The following is a 16899-nucleotide window of genomic DNA, read 5'->3' on the forward strand; positions in this document are numbered from 1 at the left end:
TTGACTTACAATAATGACTTTATTTTAACATTTAATTACAGACATAAAATAGCTGGGGAAGGGGGTGAGCCCCAGCCTCGCCCCATCTCGGGGCCGCCAGGAGGGGGGGATGCAGGCGAGGCCTCCCTGATGACCCTCCTTCTGGGGGGGTCTTCCTATGGCGGGGCCCTATTGCTTCAGGGGGAGGGGCCATGCAAACAAGGGAGGCGGGGAAACCTCTGGGCCCCGCCCACCCCACATGCAGTGGCCTCCCTCCCTCTGCAATGCCCGGATGTGCCCCAACCCCAGCCTCTCCACCTCCTTTCTCTTTCTCCGGGGAGCGGACCCTCTGGTCGGCTCCCCACCCCCTCTGCAAACCTATAGGGGAATAAATACAAACTTTACAAAGTAAAAGGGGTCCAACGTTGCCCTGGGCTGGGCCTGGGGTCACATGGGGTGCAGGCCCTGGGACATTCGGGCCTCACATCATCCCTAACTGCAGCAGCGTGCTGGCGTAGGCCATGGGCTTGACGTCGGGATGAGGCTGGGGAGCAAGAGCACAGAGGACAAGGGAGACAGAAATGGGGTGGCTTCAGGGGGAGTCTGAGCACTAGATGCAGAGAACCGCCCTCCCCGCAAGAGCTGTTGGGCACTGGGCCCTGACCCTGACTAGGCCTCTCAGCCTGGTCCTCCCTACGTCCAGGCCAGGGAGAGCAGGGGACCCAGCTGGTGACTCACCACTGCTGTGAACTGGTGGAACTGGGGTCGCAGATCGGAGCCCCGGAGGTGGATGTAGGAGGCTTTATTCCCCATCTGGTCACTGTGGGGACAGGGCAGAGTGGCCAGTCAGGGATGGGATGGGGGAAGAAGAGACCCAAGGAGGCTGGATGGCAGAAAGTCCGAGAAAGGAGGGAGAGACAGACGGTCAGAGTCCATCGGAGACTGACAGAAACAGGTACATAGATGTTGAGGGCCAGGAGAGGGTGAGAAACACAGACACAGGTGGACAGAGACACGTAAGTGAGAAAGAGGCCAACCCAGAAACACAGGGATCCTGGGGAAAGGAGGATGAGGGGAGGGAGGAGGAAGGTGGGATGGGGGAGCAGTAGAGGGCCTTCCTGAGCTGACAGGGAGCACAAGCAGCCCCATGGAGGCAGGGCTCTTGCCAAACCCTGAACTCTGACCACCCGGAGACATAGGAGATAGAGGAACGTGTGACTGGCACCCAGGGTATGGGTGGCCTGGTCCAGAGCACAGGCAACCCTGCAGGTCAGGGGGCCTGGTTTCTTCCACCAAAACCCAGCAAGTGGCAGGGAAGGAGGGACAGGGAACTGGGAGACCAGGACACTGAGAATGGGGCCCTTACTCGGGTCCTACTAGGAAGAACTCAAACTGCAAAGAGACATTTATGTGAGACATGAGGAAACAGAGCTCTGCGTTCAGGTGACCTCTCCTGACACCTGACAGTAGGACAGTGGTACCCTGCTTGCATAGAGAAAAGGAGAGTCCTTTCTTTCAGAAACATACGGGGGTGTCGGTGCATAAAAGAGGTGATGCCTGGGGTTTGCTTTAAAAGAGCCCAGGAGTTGGTAACTACTGAATCTGAGTGACTGCCACGCAGGTGTTCCTGATACCATTTGACCTACTCTTACCTCTCTTAGAAACATTATTGTAAAATTAAAAAAAAAAAAAAAAAAAAAATTCAGTGGGAGAGAAAAAGAAGCCCAGATCAGCGGAGGAGGTGGGACCCACCAGTAGTTGGGTGCGGAGAAGACTGTGACACAGCGGCCACCGTGCGCCACCTCGTAGCCCTCGGCCTTGACTTCGTGGCTGCGGATGATGTAGTCCAGGTGGTTCTCTTCCAGGAAAGCCTTGGTGACATCAGGGCCAAACTGGCAGCTCACACCCCGCTTGCTGACCGAGCGTCCGTTCTGGGGAGACAGGGTGCTCAGGGTGCTGACCGCCCCACCCTTCTCTGCCCGCAGCCCACACCTGCCGGCCGCAGCCCTGCGCACACTGACCTGCGGCTGTGGGTCTGACCAGAGCAGGTCGCACATGGGACCTGGGGGGGAGGAGAGGGGACGTCAGGGACTGGCCCACCCCACAGCACAGGTGGGGTGGGGGCTGGGCAGGGCATCCCTGAGCAGGGGCATGTGAAATAGGGTTCTGAGCCTCGTGACCTCCCCTTCCTCCAGACCCATTCAATGTATTATGGCCCCACAATGGGAGGAACTTTTAACAGTATAGCTCAGATCACACACCCCTGCTGTTCAAAGCCTGCTGTGGCCCCCACTGCCCTAGGAACAAAGCCCAAGCTCACCACTCAGGCCTGTGAGGCTCTGCGGGGTCTGGCCTCATCAATCCCTTTAACGTACATCCTGGCTTACCCCTAAACCACTGGCCTGCCAGCTGTTCCTCCCACCTGCAAACTCACCCCTGATGTGGGGCCCCCTGTGCTTGCCCCAGACATCTTCTATGTGGCAGGTGTGTCCTTCCCCATGAGTTCTAATGTGGCATCCCTAGAGAGGCCATCCTAACCTCTTCAGGCCCGGGCAGCACTTCCCACAGTTGTGTGCATGTGCATGAGAACGCTCCGTCGGTCCTCACTGCTGGAACAGGAGCCCTGATTTGTCTGTCACTCTCTGGGCTCGGCAGCTGAACTCACAAATGAGTGACCGATGTGTGCTCCCCGTGAACACAAATGCTCCCTCACCAGCCCAGCCCCATGAAGGAGGTGCGGCAATCAGAGGACACAGAGGCTCAGCCTTGCTGTCCTTGCCGAGGGTGTGAAGCCCACCCGGGGCAGGGCCACCCGTTTCTGCTGGAGATGCTGCAGCCCTGGAAAGGAAGGGGCTGCCACTCAGCCCGCCCTGGTCACCTGAATCTGGGGGCTGCCGGTTCCGCTCGATCTTCCTGATATCGTCCAGGGTGACGCCGTCCTCACTGAATAAGCCCCCATGCATGATCTGGATGTGGGAGTGACACGGCTGTGAGTGGAGGCGCCAGCCACACCCTACCCCTCCAACTTGCTTCACCAGCATATCTGCCTGCGTGTGGCCCCCATGGGTGCGGGGGTGGGAGGAGCCTGAGGGGTCCTGTCTGCCACCCTCACCAGTACTTTGCCGTTGATACACTGGGCCAATGGGAGCCACTCGAACACTTCGCTGAAGAGTTCATACATCTGGGCTGTGTATTTGGCCTTCACCTCTCCCTCGAAGCCATAGATCTGGTTCATGTTGTCCGTCTCGTGGTTGCCTGGCCAGCAGCAGAATGAAGAGAAGCTTCAGCATCCCCTGCCTGGGCGCCCCTGGGGACTGGGACTTAGGGTGACTGCCTAGCAGCCCCAAGCCCACAACATTCACACCTCTGCTTGTAGGCCCTTCACAGAAACCTGACAAGGTGCAGACACTGTTCTTGGTCCCTTTTCTGGAGGGAGAAACAGTCTGAAAAGCACACATCAGGTGTGTGGCCATGAGGTGCAGGCCTGGTTCAGCCTTGGGCTTCATTTTGGAGAAGCCTTGTGCCTTGTAAGCCAGAAGGACCAAGGAGGGGCCTGCTACAGAACACCTATTATGGGCTGGCCCCGTGCTGTGCTTCCAACTTCCCACACACAACCTCATTCTCCCCTCCCGGGTTCCTGGGGCTCAGGGGAGACAGAGAAGCTGCCCAGGCCCCCATGTCTGCTGAGTCTGGATTAGTCAAGTCTTCTGCTAGACCCACCTCTTCATCACCTCCTACAGAGAAGCCCACAGCAGGTGGTTACTGAGCACTTACCGTGTACCAAGTGCTGTTGTGTGAGCCCCCCGAACCTGGCCATGAACCTGGCCACCACTAGTGCTCAGGCCCCTGGGAGCCCCAAGCCCGGCCCACCCTTACCCCCTCCATCTCTCAATGGACAGGACCCCCCCCCTCCCCCGGGGCTCCTTGTTCCCTGGCGAGCTCATCCTACACAAGGCCACACTGACCCCAAACCCTGCTGCTGCCCAGCTTACCTCGAAGTAGGTGAAAGTGATCTGGGTACAGGAGCTTAAAGCCAAACAGGGTGAGGATCACTTCTACGGAAAAGGAGCCGCGGTCCACAAAGTCGCCATTAAATATCTGCTCTGCTAAGGAAAACGAGGTGGGGCATGCACTGCCTTCTTCCCCTGCCTTTCCAGGTCCCATGGCTCCCGGTTCTTTCCTAGGAGTGGGGATGTCAGCAAGCCTGGAGGATCTGGGGTGTTCTCTCTGGCCCGGCAGCTGGGCCTATCCGAGCCTCAGCAGGACAGTCCTGAGATCCCCCACCTCACTTGTTTCTCAGGGAAACAGATGGTAGAGGGGGACATGAGGTGGTCAGCTCACTTTGCTCCCCCTCCTCAACCAAATACAAGCCCAAAACCATAGGGGAAATGGAACACAGACCCTCCCACCGCATACTATGCAGGCCTGGTGGCCCCACACGGTGGCCATTAATCAAGCAATTGTCATAACCTCAGCAAACACTTATACAGCTCTGTGAGGCTCAGAGCCTCAGCTCTTTGCAACCCTCTCAACAATGAGGCAGACTCTACGATCCCCGTTTTTCAAACGAGGAATCTGAGGCACTGAGAGGAGGTATTGCTAACGGTCACACAGCTGGGAAGTGGCGGTGCCTGGTGTTGTTACACATATGATCTTGTGGCAGCCTCATCTGGAGATGAAGAGAGGCTGGGGCCCAGAGAGACTGAGCCACCTGCCCAGGTCACACAGCATGCAGGGAACGAGCCCTGGCCTATCTGGTGCTGGCCGGCCACTCCCACCACATCCTTGTGCCTGAGCAACTGGTCAGGCTTCTCCCTTTGCAGGTCCACGCCTTGCTCTGTGGCAGGAGCGCCTTTCTCAAATCCAGGTGGAGGAAGGGGAGGGTGTGCTTTTCTGAGGAAGGATACATAGGGGTTGGTCTCCGAGGGTAAACCATTGAGCTCAAATATGTTGAGGAGGTCATAGAACTGGCCATGAGTGTCCCCGCACACCGTAATCTTCTCTGTCTGGAAGAAAAGAGGCCACCGGAGAGGGAGGGGCCCAGAGAGAGAGGTGGGGAGGGGGCAGAGGTGAGGGGAGAGGCAAGAGGTCACGGGAGACCGAGAAGAGGCATGCAAAAGACACAAGCAGGGGACACAGAAATGGAGAGGGTGGGACAAAGACCAGGAGGGGAGAGGGACATTCAGGGGAGAGGCAGGAGGTGGGGGGAGAGGAAAGGCAGACCAAGCCAGGTGGGTCTGTGAGTTTCTGAGCTCCACAGCCCCTCCCCAGCCAGGGAGCCCCCCACCCCTGGCCAGTCCACACACCACCCAACAGTGCGCACCTCTTTGAGTGTGGTCTCTACGAGCGTGCTCAGCTTGGAGAGGGCCTCTTTGACCTGTACCAGGATCTGGAAGGGAGGGCAGGCTGTGAGCGCAGCCGGTGGGACTGCCTGCTGCCCACTCCGGGTCCCGGAGAGCCTGGGCTGACCAGGAGGCACCACTGAGTGCAGGGCAGGGAAAAGTGGGGGCAAACTGGAGAGCACAGAACTCCCCCAAAAATCTGGCTATGGGGCTGAAAATCCGAGTGCTCCCACAGTTCTGGAAGCTGGAGACCTCACAACTTAAAGACATTCCCAGGATGCTACCAGGGCTGAAGGAGAGTCCTGATTCCAGTGTGAAAACACCACGAGTCAGCGGTGACCACCAAGAGCTGCGCCAACTGCAGATTGCCGGGATTCAGCCCCTCACACCAGTGGCCTGACACAAGATGGGGCCGCCATCTTCGGCGGAGAATTCTTACTCAGCTCAGTCTCTACCGTTCTTTTACACAAAATGTCTGGCATACGATTTAAAAAAGGATGAGACGCATGAAGAACAGACAACAGAAGCAGACCCAGAGATGACCCAGATGGTGGAATTACCAGAGACTTTAAAATAACTATGATAAATGTGTAAAAGATCTAGTGGAAAAGACAACGTGCATGAACATATGGGGCAGGGAGATGAAAACTATTAATAAAAATAACTAGATGGAAATGCCAGAAACGAAAATGCAGCATCAGAAATAAAGCCTTCCTCTGCACTGCTCAGCACACTCCCCACTCGGCGGTGCCGGCTGCCGTGGCCACCCTTCTTCTCAACCTGCCCTCCGTGGCTGAGGCTGGGCACTGCCAGCGCTGCGATGCTATTGTGGGGTGACAGGTGTGAGCAGTGCCTGACACAGGCCTTACCTGGTAGGCGCATTTCCGGTGCAGTTTCTTCTGGTCCTTGTACCACTGCATGAGCTCCTTCATGAAGGTGATTGTCACTTTGCCATCCTCGAGCTTGGGCCCACTGTACTCATCCTCAATGGCTGGTGTGCGAATGGAAAGCAGGGGCTAGAGTCAGTGGCCGCAGCCCTCAAGGTGGTGGTGGGGGCAGGGAGGGGAGGCTGGCTCCTGGGCATGGGCGAGAGGCCGAGGGAGGGAGAAGGTCCCTCCCCTGCCCACTCCCTTCTGCTCAGGCCAGCTCTGCTAACCTCTCTGTATAGTGAGCTCCCTCTTCCAGCACCCCTCCCCCCTGCTGCCTACTTGGTTTTATAGCACTTAACACAGTTAATTCATTTGTTTACTTGTTAATCATCTCTCTCCCCACCAGGCCATCAGCTTGATGAGGGCAGAGACTATTTTAATCGCAGCTGTATCCCGAGAGCCTAGAACAGGGTTTGGCACCTAGTAGTTATCTGTAGAACGAGTGACTGAATTGTATGAGCACCCGGAGGACTGAGACAAATCCCACTGGGAGGCCCATGAGGGTGGGGTGGGCCGTACAGATGCTGGTAGGAAGCTGGGCCCTGGCACGGGGCAGGAGGGGCTCGCCTACCTCGCCTGAACCAGGGAACGCAAACCCTGGCAAACCTCGGCGGCGTGGAACTGTGGAGCTCCCAGGAGCGTAGACAGAGGAGCAACAGACATTGGGCTGGGGACAGGAGTATAGGCACATGGGGAGTGGAGAAGGCCCAGGCAAGGATGTGGTGTGTTCAGGGCTGGGTGTGGCAGGGCACCTAGGCCTGACTCACTCATGCTCTCAATGTCCAGCGAGTCCACAACGGAGCGCTTGTGCTCATCGCCTGCAATGGCCCGCTCGAAGGCTTTCTGCTTCACGATTTTGTTGCACTCCTGGTACTTCATTTTGGCATCCTTGTCGTGGGGCTTTACCTTCACCACCTGGGCAGGCAGGCAGAAAGGGAGGGAGCGAGGGAAAGAAGAAAAGAGGCATCAAGGCCCAGGCACAGCTGGCCTAGGGCAGAGAAGCAGACAGGTAGTGGGGACACTGAGGCTGTGCTCAGCCTGCCTGGCGCTGGGCTCCCCAGACACGGAAGCCAGACCACCGGCCTCCACGCACCACTGGCACACCCCTCCACTCTCTCACTTCCAGGCTGTGTGCCCCAAAACAGGGCAAGGAGAGCTGCCCGCACAAAGAGGGCTGTCCTGGGGTTTGGTAAACACTGTGAACCCATGCAAGCGGGGATTTCTTATAAAAATCAGCTCTGTCATTAAAATAAGCGTCCTGGCTGAGGAGTACGCGCTCAGCTTTTGGCTGCTTGTGGGAACCACAGCAGGCTGAGGCTCACTCTACTGACATGAGAGTCAACACCAAGGGGGATAGGATTAGAAGGAAAGGATGGGCTGGGTCTACAATCACGAACAGCCCCAGATGCAACAGAACCAATGATTTGCTGGCTGACTGGGACCGTTTTTATCACCTATAAAGGCGGGGTGTGGGTGTGGGGTGTGTGTGTGACAACACGGGACACGACTAGCTCCACCTGACAGGGCCGTAGGGAAGAACAGGTAACAAACAGAGGGCCTGGCACGTCGCAGCCAGCACCTACTGCTGTCCCCTTGGTGTCCTCCTCTGCAGGGCAGTAAAAGCTGTGGGCTGCCTGGGTTCAAATCTCAGCCCCACCAGTCCTCAGCTGAGTAACCCAGGACCAGCCTCTCTGCAAGAGGGAAGCTGTAGCAGTATCCGCCCAAGAGGCAGCAGCTCACAGGAGTGAACATGCACAAAGTGTGCACGGTGGTGCCAGCAAGAGTAAAGTCCACACAAGTGGAGGCTGCCCTTCGTGGCTCCTCTCACGGGCCGCCATGCTGGAAATGGGATCACACACACAAAAAAAGCCCCAGGCACGTGACTGTGGGGTCCAGTAAGTGTGCAATAAAGGCACCTGATCCCTCCCCACCCTCCACCACTCCACCACCTTCTATCCCACTTCCCACAAACTCTGATCCTCCCAGTTTGGAAGCACACAAGGCCACATGCCCCGGCTCTGTCACTTCCTTTTTTTTTTATTTAATTTTTATTTATTTATGATAGTCATCAGAGAGAGAGAGAGAGAGAGAGAGGCAGAGACATAGGCAGAGGGAGAAGAAGCAGGCTCCATGCACCGGGAGCCCGACGTGGGATTCGATCCCGGGTCTCCAGGATCGCGCCCTGGGCCAAAGGCAGGTGCTAAACCGCTGCGCCACCCAGGGATCCCGCTCTGCCACTTCCTTACCGTGTCATCTTGGCAAGGATGTCATGCCCCCAGGCCTCAGTGTCATTATCTGTAACTATAACTGCTATGCTCAGACCCTGCCCAACTCGCCCACCCTGCGGGTCGACCAACGAGTAGGTCCTGCAGCTCCTGTGCCAGGGGCCCAGAGAGAGGTGCCAGTGCCAGTCCTCAAGTGCGGGATGCCACCGCCCCCAGGGAAAGGCTGGCAGAGGGAGTCAGAAGGCTGTGCAGAGGTACTTGCCAACCCCCGTGGGGGCAGCCCCGGTGGCGCAGCGGTTTAGCGCCACCTGCAGCCTGGGGTGTGATCCTGGGGACCCTGGATCGAGTCCCACATCGGGCTCCCTGCATGGAGCCTGCTTCTCCCTCTGCCTGTTTCTCTGCCCCTCTCTCTCTGTGTCTCTATGAATAAATAAATAAAAATAAAATCTTAAAAAAAAAAAAAAAGAATAAAAGCCACAAAAAAAACCCCAAAAAAACAAAAAAACCGTGGGTCACTGTGGCTCATTCACTCTGGGAATGGGTGCACAGACGCAGTGGATGGCAGGAAGCTGGGTCATGGCACGCGGTGGCTTCCTCCCTGTCTGGGCAGGCTTCGGCTAGGGCAGCCTGCCAGGCAGCTCCACCTGAGGTGTGGGCATGGTGTGAGGCTCGGGAGGTAGGCGGCACCAGACACCACCTGGAGTCCTTCCCACTGGGGAGGGTATGAGTCCACACCCTGGGATCAAGTCCAAACCGCCACTTGGCCTGGCCCACACAGGCCTGCCCACCTCTCTGCTCTCTGTTTGCCCAGCACAACCTAGCCAGACCAAACCCACAAGTCCAACGCGCCAGCTCCCTGTCACCTGGTGCAGGCTGCCCCCAGCCCAGAACACCTCACTTGTACCTCCAACTCCTTCCTAGCTCCTCCTCCTCCTCCAGCTGTCAGCACCGCCGCCCCTCCTCCAGGAGCACCCTTACCCCCCTGGCTGGGTCGAGACCCCGGGGCTCACCTGCCCCAGTCCTAAGCACGGCTGGAGATGGGTGTCTCCACTGGAAGGTGGCCCCATGAAGGTGAGGCTGTGGCTGTGCCCCAAGAGGGAGTGAATGCCTCCCAGGGGATGGATGAACCACTAAGCACTTCCTCTGGCCAGTCCCCTGTTCTCAGAGAGTTCCTAGGGTGGGTGGAGGACAGGGATAAATACTAACAAGGCAGGGAAAAGGGAGAAGGAGCAGTAACAATACACAAGTAATTTTTGGAGCACTTATTACGTGCCTGACATCATTGTATGCACTGAACTTGCTCATTTTATCCTCAAAGTGGTTCTACTAGGTGTTACCACATTCCCCACTTAATGGATGTGGAAACTGAGGCCCAGAGACATGAGGCCTAAGGAGCCAGGATTCCGTTTTCTTCCCGCCTAGGGTCCAGTCTTCCACCATGCAAGCTAGGACACGTTCCCTCCTGGCCTGCTGCCACCTGTCCCCACAGCACCTCGTATACCCTCTGGGGAGTTGCAGGACCATGCCACCTCTATCCTGAGCTCCCCTCAGCTTCCAGGAGGGCAGGGTGCCAGTGGAGGGCTGTCACAGGCACTGGCAGCCAGCGAGTGCTCATTCCAGGCCTGGTGGCTGGCGCTGCTGCTAGGACTCACTACGGGCCGGCAAAGGAGAGGTGGCCCTGCCAAGCCCTGCTGTTCCTAGGGAAGGTCATTTGCTCCAGACTGGAGGGGCCTGTGAGAGAGAACTCAACACTGGACTCTTCTTTAGAAAGTAGTATGTGAGTTGTATCCCGGTCCGGATCCTGACTATGGTGTCTGCATAGTTAACGCAGATGTGTCACTGGGGTAACCAGGGAGCTAGGTCTCACTTGTTCACTTCTTACAATTGCGCATGTGAAGCTATGATGCTCTCAAGAGCTGTTTTTGACAACTGCCACCTTCAGTTGGGAATGCTCACAGGCAAGAGCCACATGCTCAAACTGATCAAACAGGAACCCAGGTTTGCGATCCCTCCATGACACTGGAGGGCCACCTGTGTAATAACCGGGAAATGCCATGCATGACCTCACGCCCCCAACAAGTCCAATCAGCACCTAATAATTACAAGTGTTCCGGGCTGTGGTTGCAGAACCTCCAGTCACCTGGAGGGGCACACTGGCATCTGCACCCAGCCCCTCCTGTGGGCCACAGGCTCTCCCCCTCCATCCCCCCCAACACCCTCCTGGAGAAATGGCAGCAAGTGCCAAGGAGGGGCAGGCCCCACTCTCAATTTACTTATCTCATTTATTCCTTGCAAGAACGCTCTAAGGAAGGCCCTAGTGTTCTTCCCCTTTTACAGAGGAGGACACTGAGGGCAGAGAGCCAAAGCACTCAGAGCTACCCAACCAATGGCTGGGTGTCCTGACCATGCTGCCAGTGCCAACTGCCAACTCCTACATTAGTGACCTTGAGGCTTTTGATTATGACTCACCGTAAGGAAATACACATTTTATATCACATCCATATCCACATAAATGAGATTTTTTTTTTTCACAAATACATACACAATTCATCTAAACGAACTACTTTTTTTTTCTATTCTAGTTGAGGAAGACAGATGTGCTGGTCTCAAACCACTAAGTCACAAGACGGGACTCCAGGTCCTACCTAGTCTTAGCTCTGCCAGGAGACCTTGGAGGAGGGGTTTCCCCCTCCAGACCTCAGTTTCCTGCCTATACGATGGACTGAATCCTTGCGTGCTAAGAGCTCACGAGGCCCACGGTGAGCATGTAGATGAGGACACAGAGGCCAAGAAAGCAAAGGCCTTTAGACTTAAGGCCAGGGCTGTTGAGAGGCAAAGCCTCAGGCCTGTGTTCATCCAAGGTCACGTCTTGGCTCCGCCTCCATGGAAGCTGTGATCCAAGAGGGGGCCTGAAGCTCTAGCATATCTGCAAGGCACCAGGGCAGAAGGTAGAGCGCGTGGATGGGCAGCCCTGCTGCCTGCTGGGAGTTCACAGAGCCTGATGAAATGTGTCACAGCAGAGAAGCAGATCACCCCGCAGGCTGGGGGAGGAACCACATGGGCGAGGATCTCAGGCTCATGTGGGGACTCCCCACGGCTCCTGGCCGAAGACTCCATGGGAAAATAGGCTATGACAAAAAAATTTTTTTTTAAGGCTGTGACAATTTAAGTGCTGAGTGTGGCCCCACCTGAGGGTGGTTCCCAAAGGCTATGGATCCCCTACCACCAGCCTTCCATGACATCCAAAAGACCAAGGAAGAAGTTCAGATGTGATTATGTCCACAAGATGGCTGGAACTGACCATCTCAGCTTCATGGAGTATGTGGGGTTAGGCCCCTGCCTGTGAAGAAGGAGTCTTCACCCCAGGAAAGACTTTTTCCTACAATTCCAGGCATGGTGAAGGCCCTGCCATAGACCTGTGCTCAGGCCCTCTGGTCCTCTGCCCTGCCCCGTCTCCCCAGGTCTCCCCCTGCACTGGGAGCCCAGCAGGAAAACCCTGCTCCCGACCAACCCCAAGTGCTCTCCTGGGTTACTCATTAATGGACCCTGTGCCCCAATGACCTCCACTCACGGCACTTTACCAGAGTCCCACAGCCACCCAGGAGGTGGCTACTCCTCTTGCCACCATTCTCTAGATAAGAACAAGGGGGAAGTTACACTAGGGAACGCCCTGGGACCTGAAGCTCTGCAGTTCCTTCCTCCATCCTCCCAGGTGTCACCGTGCTTCCTCCTCCATTTTGCCCCCCAGTCTCTAAATTACCTTCTATTCCATGCCCCTGCCCCCACCCTGACACAGGTGTCTCCTGACCCACGATTTGGCTCAAGACTTCACCTGGCCTGAAATCCACCCTCCACCCCAGGCCGGCAGCCAGCCCCGCTCCCTCCAACAGCAGCCTGTGGCTCTCACCCCCCCCAGGCGCCCCTCCCCACACAACAGAAGTTGCTCATCGCAGTATGGTGAATGAAACAAAAGGAGGGAATATGGGGGTGAATGGGGGGGGTCAGAATTATAATGCAACACATTCTGATTGAGCCTCTGCTGGTGCCAAGCAATGACCCAATGAACAGAACAAGCAAAACCCCTCCTCTCAGGGGGCTGACACAGGAGACATGGGTGCCAGGGGTTCGAATTCCAGTTCTGCCACTTGCCAGCTGCATGCTGACAGAGAGGTGACTTAACTCCCTGGGCCTCAGCCTCCCCATCTGCACAATGGAGTTAATCACCGTCCCTCCAGAGACTCATTTATTCCTCACCACAACCCTCAGAGGTAGGTCTCAGTGTTCTCCCAATTTCATGATGTGGAACAGGTGGCACAGAGAGGCCAGGTACTAAGCAAGTTATGGTAGAGCTGGGATGTGAACCCCTGAAGAGGGCTCCGGGCCAAGGGGCCTCACAGGCATTTATCTGTTGGATGGGTGAGGGGTGGTTGAATGCATGAATGGCCACCCATACCCTCCCAAGCCAGCCACGCACCCTGAGGCCAACCTTCCCCAGCTGGCCTACTCCCCAGGCCCACCCTCCAAGGCCCGGCTCACCGTCTCATAGTCACGCAGGGCGGCCCGGAACTTGCCCAGTGCCATGTTGCTGGCGGCCCGGCGGTAGTAGCCTTTAATGTACTTCTTGTCGATCTCGATGGCCCGCGTGGCATCAGCCAGTGCGTAGCCATAGCACTCAGTGCGCAGGTAGGCCAGGCTGCGGTTGCCATAGTAGATGGCATTGCTAGGGTTCAGCTCAATGGCCTGGCTGTAGAACTTGATCGCGTTCTCGTAGTCCTTGGCTGTGGAGATGGAGAAGGCGGCGGCATGAGGCACGGTGGCTGCCACCCAGTAAGAATAGGCCCTAGGCTGGGTAATGGCCCAGTCTCCCCATTCATGGATAGGGAAACTGAAGTCCACGGCTGGGCTCAGCAATGTCTTTTCAGCCTACCTCCTCTCCCTGTCCCAACTGTCCCATGCTTTGTTTCCTCAGGTTAAAATCCCCAGGACTCAAAGTCACTTCCACATAATCATCCAGCCATGCCATCACCCCTTATGGCCCCAACCTGGATACTTCTTCCCGGACTTCAGGAGGGTCTTACTCCAGTCCTATGGCCTGGAGAGGGTATATATTAGAATGCCAGAGCGGAGATGTTGTGAATCAGCAAATCTGAGTCCGCCCTGAGCCCCCTGGATGTCCAGCCCCACAAAACAAGTAAACAAGCCCAAAGAAGGGGCCTAGTAGAACAAGTAGGAAAGGAAAAGGGACCTACTCAGGCCTCGAGAAGGGGAAATACTAGCAGAGACCCAAAAGAAGTAACAAACTGGACAAGAGGAAAAGCATTCCCAAGAGAAGGAACAGGGGGTCCAGCAAAGGCCCCGGGCAAGGACGGAGGGAGTGTGCTGCCAGCATAAGCCTTGTATTTTAGGATTAGTGAGTGAGAGGCTGATGGGGCTGCAGAGTGAGTGGGAGGATGGAAGGGTGAGGGCAAGGACAAGACACATCCCGAAGGCCACTGCCACAGCAGGGGGTGGACCCTGAGGTGTAAGTGTAGAGCAGCAGGATGTGTCATCTGGCCAATGGGAAAAGGTTCATTTTATTGGAAATGAGCTATGACTGTGCCTTGCACTTTACATCTTGACTCGGGGAACCGTCACATCTCCACGGCATAGGCACTGTCTGGTGCTCACTTTACAGATGAGCCACGGAGGTCTTGTGCAAGGTCAGACACCCAGGCTGTGTCTGCAGAGCCAAGCTTGGACCCTTCCCATGTGCCCATTCGATAGAGAGGAGGCTATGGCTCAGGGGCTTGCCTGATTTGGGGGACCATGATGTGCCAAGTGCTACGCAGGGCTCTTGGTACATGAGTCCCTTCCCTGAACCCTCACCACACCTCTGAGGATAACTGAACTAGCCCCATTTTCCAGATGAGTGTACTGAGGCTCAGTGAGGGAAACTCATACTTGAGGTCACAAGGCAAATGGTACACAGGAACTGTGGGCCAAGCCAAGACCAAACATTCCCATTCTCACTCTCCATGCCAGGTAGCCCCTGAGAGGGAATCCAGCACAAGGGGCGGGTGGTCTGAGCCCAATCCGTGGCTTCACCTCTTATTTGCCGGGTGTCTTTGGGCAACTTATGTTACCCGCTCTGGACTTGAGTCTGAGAGTCCTTCTCCCAGCACTTGGCCTAAAATGGGAATGCTTGCCCTAACTCCCACCTCATTTTTGTCCAGCGCCATCAGATAAACCATAACTTTCCTTTGTTTTGTTTGCTTATAATCTATTTCCCCAATTTGAACCTAAGCTCTATGGGGGCCAGGGCCCTGCCCTGAGGACACAGCATCCCCTCTGCTCTGGCCTGCCCTGCTGGGGCTCACAGTCCAGTGGGCGACAAACACACACACACACACACACACACACACACACACACACACTACTGATGAGCGTTTAGCACGGGGGCAGACCAAGAAGATGCCAGAGCAGGAGACCTGGAGAGTGAGAAAAGAGTGAGTCAGGTGAAGAAAATGGAAGAGAGTTCCAAGCTCCATGAATAATTCTTCAAGGAAGGAAGGAAGGAAGGAAGGAAGGAAGGAAGGAAGGAAAAGATTGACACTAGGAAAAGGAGAAGTCAGGTCCCGGGGAGACGGCCAGGAACAAAATAATACCTCCTGTAGGCTAATACCCACTATCTTTCAAAGAGGGTTCAGATGTCCCCTCTTCCGGAATGCCCTCCTTGACTCCAAGGCTGGGTCGGGCACTCCTTTGGGCTGCCCTGGCCTCTGGGCTCACCTATCCCAGCCCCGCTCATTTCTGCGTTTGTCACCTTTAGGTGATGGGTGTGTCTCTTCAGGACTAGGAGTCCCGGAGGGCAGGCCCCACAGACTTCCCAGAAACAAGCAAGGGCAGAACCAGACAGCCTAAGTCTGCCGGACCCTCCCTGGAATGCCAGCGCCTTCGAGGACTACTTCCAGCCACCTGGCTGAGTTCCAGAGGCCAGCTGGCCAGCTCTCTTGATGGCTGAGGTGTTACTCTTGTGGCCATTTGGTCTGGCATGGGGAGCCTGGTGTCTTGGAGCCTGACACCTGGCTCTGCGGATGCTGACCACGAAGCCTCAGGCAAACAGCCTTCCCTCCCTGCATCTTCACTGGCTCATCTGAAAAAGCAGGAATGACGATCAGCCATTCTCTGCCTCACCCAGCTGTGAGGGCTACATAAACTCTCATATGAAATGTGGCTACGGCAGAGAAAGCCATCAGCAGATACTTCCAAAAGAAGTGAATATATGACTAACTGAAAGGGAGAGGAGAATCGGGCAGAGGAAATGGGAGGGGACTGTACTTCCCGCATCTACCCAACGACACCAAATCCTGGCCCTGTTCTATCTGCTTTAGATGCGGTGCATCTAATCCTCAAGACAGTCCTCATTTTAGAGATGAGGACAGGAAGTCACAGAGAGGTTAAGTCATTTGCCCAGGGGGTGACACAGCACATAAGGGAAATAAACAAGATTTGAATCCAGGCAGCCTGAGCTCTTAACCATGTCTACAAAATCTTAGACCCAGAGGCTTCTCTGGGGGTTAAATCCAACCCCTCCCATTTTATAGAATGGGGGATGATGAGGCCCGGAGAGCAGAGCAACAGCAGGGACCAGGCTCTGAGCTCGTAGAGGGGATCCAGCCATGCTGGCAGGGGGATATCCTCTTCCCCCTGCAGGCTGCAGGTAAGGACTCTGAACAAGGGAGCACGTGGTGAGGAAGGGGGATATCCGGGCTCTGCTGCTCACACTCTGACCTTGGGCAAGCGGTTTCACTTCTGAGCCTCAGCTTCCTCTATAAAACAAACAGGGCTGCTCCTACCTACCTCTCAGTGCCCGGGGGGAAGATTAAGCAAAGTGGTGTACCTGGCCACCACAGGGGCTCAATTAAAGAGAGCTGTAATTATTCTTTTTATTGTTATTCCCACAGCCCCCGAGGCTGGGGCTCTGTGCCTGCCATTGCCTGCCAGAGAGTTGAGGGGCCTGGACCAGTAGCTTTCTCCTCTGTGCCAGCTCAATGTGAGCACCTCTGGCTGCATGCCCGGCCTCAGGGATTCTGAGCGCCCAGGTCCTGGGGGGCAGGGGGCCCCTCCCCATGACTTACGGTTTCCCAGAATTCTTACCTCGCCTCAGCAACAACCCTCATACTTGCTGCTCTTCCTCAGCCCCATTTCAGGGACAGCCAATCCCCAGCTGGAGACCATGCCTCATCCTGGACACCTCTCCCGACGACACCTCTCCCGACCCCTCAACCCCCCGAAGCCAGGCAGTTGCCATGTTCTGTCAAGGCAGCCTCCTGAACATCTCAGATCTATTCATCCACTTCCATCCCTCCAGCCCCGCCCTGCCCTGGTCTGGCCTTCAATCTGTCCACCTGCCCGGGTTCCTGCCTCAGCCTCCTCCCTGCTCTC

The 16899-nt window shown here is 56.1% G+C and overlaps 1 protein-coding gene across 1 annotated transcript in view; it reads right to left on the reverse strand.

Moving 5' to 3' along the window:
- The window catches only part of PPP5C (protein phosphatase 5 catalytic subunit), a 19380-nt gene continuing 2481 nt past the window's right edge, over positions 1 to 16899 (reverse strand). Inside the window, exons 2-13 of the mRNA XM_077847890.1 lie at positions 13012 to 13253; positions 7018 to 7165; positions 6191 to 6312; positions 5303 to 5368; positions 4887 to 4985; positions 3972 to 4077; positions 3092 to 3234; positions 2858 to 2945; positions 2001 to 2041; positions 1732 to 1910; positions 718 to 799; positions 1 to 523 (exon numbers count right to left, since the gene is read on the reverse strand). Coding sequence (XP_077704016.1) covers positions 461 to 523; positions 718 to 799; positions 1732 to 1910; positions 2001 to 2041; positions 2858 to 2945; positions 3092 to 3234; positions 3972 to 4077; positions 4887 to 4985; positions 5303 to 5368; positions 6191 to 6312; positions 7018 to 7165; positions 13012 to 13253 — 1379 coding nt within the window. The 3' untranslated portion in view covers positions 1 to 460. The remainder of the gene's footprint in view (positions 524 to 717; positions 800 to 1731; positions 1911 to 2000; positions 2042 to 2857; positions 2946 to 3091; positions 3235 to 3971; positions 4078 to 4886; positions 4986 to 5302; positions 5369 to 6190; positions 6313 to 7017; positions 7166 to 13011; positions 13254 to 16899) is intronic.

Source organism: Canis aureus, chromosome 1 (assembly GCF_053574225.1).
Source record: "Canis aureus isolate CA01 chromosome 1, VMU_Caureus_v.1.0, whole genome shotgun sequence".
NCBI classification, from domain to species: Eukaryota; Metazoa; Chordata; class Mammalia; order Carnivora; family Canidae; genus Canis; species Canis aureus.